The 6,151-nt window shown below is 58.7% G+C and overlaps 1 protein-coding gene across 1 annotated transcript; it reads right to left on the bottom strand.

Annotated features, from left to right (window-relative positions):
• Positions 1 to 446: 446 nt before the first annotated feature.
• On the bottom strand, positions 447 to 1,536 carry LOC120674517. The gene is made up of 2 exons (XM_039955684.1): positions 919 to 1,536; positions 447 to 497 (listed from the first exon to the last, which is right to left on the bottom strand). Exons 1-2 carry the CDS (start codon positions 1,534 to 1,536, stop codon positions 447 to 449), a joined length of 669 nt encoding a protein of 222 aa, XP_039811618.1.
• Positions 1,537 to 6,151: the final 4,615 nt, after the last annotated feature.

The following is a 6,151-nucleotide window of genomic DNA, read 5'->3' as shown; positions in this document are numbered from 1 at the left end:
GCACCTCAGCGATGATATATGGGCCCTCCCAAGGCGGCGAGAGCTTGTGGCGTCTCCTGTTGTCTTGTCGAAGCCTCAGCACCAAGTCGCCCTTGTTGAGGTCTCGGCGTCAAACTCTCTACGCTTGATATCTTCACAGGGACTGCTGATAACGTGCTGAGTGAAGGAGCGCCACGTCTCAAGCCTCGTCCACTTGGTCTAGCGAGTCTTCATGGGTTTGCTGGTTCTGCTATTCTTGGTAGGCCTTGAGCCTCGGTGACCTGTATTCCAAGTCTGTGGGGAGCATGGCCTCGGCGCCATAAACGAGGAAGAACGGGGTGAAGCCCGTGGCTCTGCTTGGGGTCGTCCTCAAGCTCTAGATGACCGAGGGTGACTTAGCTCTGTGAACCACCTCCGGTCAATCTTGTTCAGCTTGTTAAAGATCCTTGGCTTCAGGCCTTGTAGGATCACGCCATTGGCACGCTCCACTTGGCCATTTGTTTGTGGGTGTGCCACAGCTGACCAATCCACATGTATGTGGTAGTTGTCGCAGAATGCCAAGAATTTCTTGCTCGTGAACTGAATGCTTTTTTCGGTGATGATCGAGTTCAGGACCCCGAACCTGAAGATTATGTCATTGAAGAACAACACAGCCTGCTCGGACTTAATCTTGCCGATGGGTCGAGTTTCGATCCACTTGGAGAACTTGTCGATCGCCACCAGCAGGTGGGTAAAGCCCTCGGGCGCCTTTTGCAGCGGGCCGATGAGGTCCAGTCCCCACACGGCAAAAGGCCACGTGATGGGGATGGTCTGCAGAGCGTGGGCTGGGAGGTGCGTCTTCCGGGTGTAGAACTAGCAGCCCTCGCAGGTCCGCACGACGTCGGTGGCATCGGCGACCGCGGTTGGCCAGTAAAAGCCTTGCTGAAATGCGTTCCCCACAAGGGTGAGTGGCGCGGCGTGGTGACCGTAGATGCCAGCGTTGATATCACGGATCAGCTCCTTGCCCTCGGGGATGGAGATGCATCGTTGCATAATGCCCGAGGGACTGCGCTTGTACAGCTCATCGTCGATCAAGACGAAGGACTTCGCCCACCTGGCGACGCGCCGCGCCTGAGCGCGGTCCGAGGGTAAGACCCCTCGGATCATCCAGTCGAGGTACTGGGTACGCCAATCTCGTGGAGGCGGGGCCTCGTCGATCTCCATTGCTTCAGTCTCGTCCACTGAGGAGGTCTCGAAGTCAGTGTCCATGGCCTCGGGCTCCTCCATCAAGGGGTCCTTGGCCGATGGCTCCGTGGTCGCAGCACCCGATGGTCCAGGTGTCACTCCGACGGCTTCCGCAGGGTTCTTGAAGTCAACATACGGCTTGGCGAGGTCACGGGAAAAGACATTCGGGGGAACGGTGGTCCGCCCGGATGCGATTTTGGCTAGTTGGTCCGCTTCCTCGTTGTACTTGCGCGCGTTGTGGTTGAGCTCGAGCCCGTCGAACTTGTCCTCGAGGCGGCGCACTGCGTTGCAGTACGCCTCCATCTTCTCGTCGTGGTAGCTCGCCTCCTTCATCACCTAGTCGATGATGAGCTTGGGAGTCTCCCTGGATGTCGAGACGCTTGATTCTGAGTTCGATGGCGATGCGGAGACCGCTAAGAAGGGCCTCGTACTCCGCCATGTTGTTGGACACCGGGAAGTGCAAACGCACCACGTAGCGCATGTGCTCTCCGAGGGGTGAGACAAAAAGCAGGCCCGCGCCTGCGCCGGTCTTCATCACCGGTCCGTCGAAGTACATGAGCTAGCATTCTGCTTGAATCTGGGGTGGGGGTAGCTGAGTGTCGGTCCACTCGGCTATGAAGTCTGCCAAGATCTGGGATTTGACCGCCTTGCGAGGTGCATAGGTGAGGGTCTCTTCCATCAGCTCCACTGACCACTTGGCTATCCTACCCGTGACCTCCCGGTTTTGGACTATCTCCCCGAGGGGGGAGGATGAGACCATGGTGACGGGGTGAGCCTCGAAGTAGTGGCGCAGCTTACGCCAAGCCAGGATCACTGCATAGAGCAGTTTCTGGATCTGTGGATATTGTGCCTTGGTTTCGGACAGCACTTCACTGATGAAGTACACCAGCCTTTGGACGGGCAAAGCGTGCCCCTCCTCTTGTCCTTCCACAACGATGGCTGCGCTGATGACTTGAGTCATTGCTGCCACGTATAGGTAGGGGGGCTCACCGTCCACTGGTGGTGTTAGGATCGGAGCACTCATAAGCGACACCTTGAGTTTGTCGAGGGCTTGCTAGGCCTCGGGGGTCCACGAGAAGCGTTCGGATTTTCTTAGGAGCCGATACAGAGGCAAGCCTTTCTCACAGAAGCGTGAGATGAATCGGCTGAGGGCCGCTAGGCAGCCCATGACCTTCTACACCCCCTTTAGATCTCGAATTGGTCCCATCTGAGTGATGGCCGAGACTTTCTCAGGGTTGGGCTCAATGCCCCGCTGGGAGAGAATCAAACCCAAGAGCATGCCTCGAGGGACTCCGAACACATATTTTTCGGGGTTGAGCTTCACCCCCTTAGCCCTAAGGCAATCAAACGCGATCCTGAGATCGGCTACCAGGTCGTCCGCCTTCCTAGATTTCACAACGATGTCGTCGACATACGCCTCTACAGTCCGCCCAATATGGTCTTTAAACACGTGGAGCATATATCGCTGGTATGTAGCTCCGGTGTTTCAAAGGCCAAAGGGCATCGTGACGTAGCAGTACATGCCGAAAGGGGTAATAAAAGAAGTCGTGAGCTGGTCGGACTCTTTCATTTTGATTTGATGATAACCGGAGTATGCATCAAGAAAGGACAAAAGTTTGCATCCTGCGGTTGAATCAACGATTTAATCAATTCGTGGCAAAGGAAAGCGAGCTTTAGGACATGCTTTATTTAAACTAGTATAGTCTATGCACATCCTCCATTTTCCACTCTTTTTCTTAACTAGTACATGATTAGCTAGCCACTCGGGATGGAATACCTCCATGATGAATCCGGCCTCTAGAAGCTTGTGCACCTCCTCGCCGATCGCCCGACGCTTGAGCTCGTCGAAGCACCGCAGGCGTTGCTTGACTGGCTTGGAGTTCGGCAGGATATCAAGGGAGTGCTCGGTGACCTCCCTCAGGATGCCAGGCATGTCCGAGGGGCTCCACACGAAGAACTCAGCATTGGCACGGAGAAAGTCGACGAGCACCACTTCCTATTTGCTGTCGAGGGTAGCGCTGATCTTCAGCGCCTTGCCGTCGAGAGTCTTTGGGTCAAGGGGGACGTCCTTGGTACCCTCGGCGGACTCGATGTTGCCCGCGTGCCGCTGCTTGGAGTCCATGGCCTCCTCGGCCATTCCTTGCAGCTGCGCAGCGAGGGCTTCGTCGAGCGCCAGAGCCTCGGCGTGCTCGACGCACTCGACGTCGCACTCGTAGGCATGCTCGAACGAGGAGCTGATGGTGATGACACTCTTCGGGCCCGGCATCTTCATCTTGAGGTAGGTGTAGTTGGGTATCGCCATGAACTTGGCGTAGCAGGGATGCCCAAGGATGGCGTGGTAGGCTCCCCGGAACCCCACCACCTCGAAGGTGAGCACTTCCTTGCGGAAGTTGGCCGCCATGCTGAAGCAGACGGGCAGGTCGATCTGGCCGAGGGGTTGGACTCGCTTTCCTAGCGCAACGCCGTGGAATGGCGACTTGCTGGGGCGGAGCTTGTCCAGTCCGATCCCCATGAGCTCCAAGGTTTGGGCATACATGATGTTGAGGCTCCTGCCTCCGTCCATGAGCACCTTGGAGAAGCAGGTGTTGCCGATGATGGGATCCACAACGAGTGGATACTGTCCCGGGTTCGGGACGTAGTGGGGGTGGTCCTCGCGGCCGAAGGAGATGGTGTCCTCCAACCAGTCGAGGTAGGATGGCGTGGCCTTAGTGATGAAATAGACTTCTCGGTGCTCGCGCGTGCGCTGCCAAGAGGTCATGTTCGCTGTCGGCCCTCCGAAGATGAAGAAGGCATTCTCCACCGAGGGGAACTCGCCATCTCCACCCTTGTCGCCCGCATCCTTCTTCTTTTCCTCGTCGTGATGCGCGACGTGGTTGTAGTACTTGCGGAGCATTTCACACTACTCGAGGGTGTGGTTGACCGAGCCCTTGTGGTAAGGGCACGGCTTCTTTAGCATGTCGTCGAACAGGCCACCACCGCTTCGAGGGCCCTTGCGGTCTGGGGAAGCGACGAAGGCCTCATCGGAGTCCTCCGCTTGCCCTTGTCCGCAATGGTTCCGTGGGACCGGCTTCTTTCCTTTCTTCCCCTGCTTTTGTTTCTTGGCGGGGGCCCTGGTCCTGCTGGTGCCACCCTCTGCGGGCGCATCTTCCTTACGCTTGTTCGCCTTGCCGTCGAAGATGGCACCGACTGTCTCCTCGCCGGCGGCATAGTTGGTGGCGGCGTGGAACAACTCATTGGTGTTGGCAGGACGGCTTCACGCAAGCTCGTGCACCAGGTTCCTGCACGTTGTTCCTTCGAGGAAGGCGTTGATGACCTCAACGTGGGTGACGCTGGGGAGCTCGATGCATTGCTTGGAGAAGCACCGCACCTAGTCGCGTAGGGACTCGTTGGGTTTCTGTCGACACCCTTAGAGATCCGACGAGTTCCCAGGGCGCACGTAAGTGCCCTGGAAGTTGCCCACGAAGATCTTGACTAGGTCGGCCCAGTCGTGGATCTGGTCCGCGGGCAGGTGCTCGAGCCACGTTCGTGTGGCGTCGGCGAGGTGAAGGGGAAGGTTGCGGATGATCACGGCATCATCCATTGCGCCACCCAGCTGACATGACAGGAGGTAGTCGTTGAGCCAGACCGCGGGATCGGTCTCGCTCGAGTACATGACGAGGGTGGTGGTTGGCGAAAGCGTGGGGGGAAGGGAGCGGTGTGAATCTCCAGACTGAACACACGGGTGCCCGGAGGCTCCGGTGACAGTCCCCTGTCGTGCTCGAGATCGAAGCGGCCACCCCGTCGAGGGGTGTACTTTCTCCCGTTGATGATGTTGCGGGCGTCGCCGTCGTCGGCGCGTCCGCGCGTATCGTGGAGGCGCTCCTTCGCAGGAGTCCTCTTGACACGGTCGTGCACCGAGGGTTCCCTTGTGTCGTCCACCGCGGCTGCTTTGCCCTTTCCTCCCGGCGGAGTGTGCACTGAGGCCTCGTGGCCCTGGTGTGCTGCCCCACCGGCCTTCGAAACTGCCGAGCGCATGCGAGATGTAGAGCTCTCAGCATGCTGCACTGCAGCCTGCTCGATGAGCACCTTCGCCTCATCGCGCAAGTTGCGTTCCTCGGTCGTAGAGGGTTTCGGCATGGCTTGAAGTAGGTAGGCCACAGCGACGAGCTTCTGGCTGGCCCTTTGCAGTTCCAGCGGCTTATCAACGTTGTCGTCGGCCAGAATCCGCTCCCGAGCAAAGCGCCCCGCCGCCTGAGCCCGTGCACCGCGCGCGGTGTGCTCCTGCTCAAGAGCGGTGTGTAGCAGTCGTGTCTGCCGACGCTCCTCTTCGAGCCTTTTTTCGAGCTCCGTGAGTTGCGCTAGTTGCGCCCGCCGCGCCGCCGAGCTTGACGAAGCGGCGGGGTTCATAGGGGGTGCCACCACTTGGTTCACTGGTGGGGGCTCCTCGTTGTTCCTGTCATCGCTTGGCACTTCGTCGACCACCCCATCCGCCAGCTCGACCATAAAGCACTCTTGAGTGGAATCGTAATCCCCCTCGCTGGAGTCTTCGAAGTAGGTGAGGCAGTATGCCGCCGCGAGCTGGAATGACCGGAAAGCGTCGAGGTCACGGACCCCGGAGTAGTCCACGGCCTCCTCGGCCATGAAGTTGTCCATGAAGAAGTTGATGTCGTCGGCGATTGAGCCCGCCGTTTCGGGATAGGAGTCGTCAGGGGATGACGCGATGAGGTTGCGGATTTTGAAGAGATGGTGACCCGGCAGATCCTCATACGTGCTCATGTCGGTGGTAACCGACGAAGCGTAGATCGTAGCTGCGTTGCGCATTCCAAAGGGAAAGGGCGACGGCGCAGTCGCACCCTCCTTGGGAGGCTTCGGGGCCGCATTCGTTGGTGGTGCCAGCGTGGACGGCGCCGGAGCACGCGGTGGCGAAGTGGTGACTCCGTTTGTCGCAGTGCCGGGCTGCGACGCACCA

The sequence above is a fragment of the Panicum virgatum genome, chromosome 5N, assembly GCF_016808335.1.
Source record: "Panicum virgatum strain AP13 chromosome 5N, P.virgatum_v5, whole genome shotgun sequence".
In the NCBI taxonomy this organism is placed as follows: domain Eukaryota; kingdom Viridiplantae; phylum Streptophyta; class Magnoliopsida; order Poales; family Poaceae; genus Panicum; species Panicum virgatum.
The sequence above is the reverse complement of the archived record's forward strand: the minus strand, read 5'-3'. Positions and strand labels throughout refer to the sequence as shown.

Bases quoted from the DNA above. Each gene is read 5' to 3' on its own strand.
- LOC120674517 (XM_039955684.1), bottom strand. From the start codon at position 1,536: ATGAAGGAGGCGAGCTACCACGACGAGAAGATGGAGGCGTACTGCAAC. The intron at 498-918 runs GTGGGGAACGCA...TGGATTGGTCAG, and splicing joins ACGCCGCGCCACTCACCCTT to CTGTGGCACACCCACAAACA.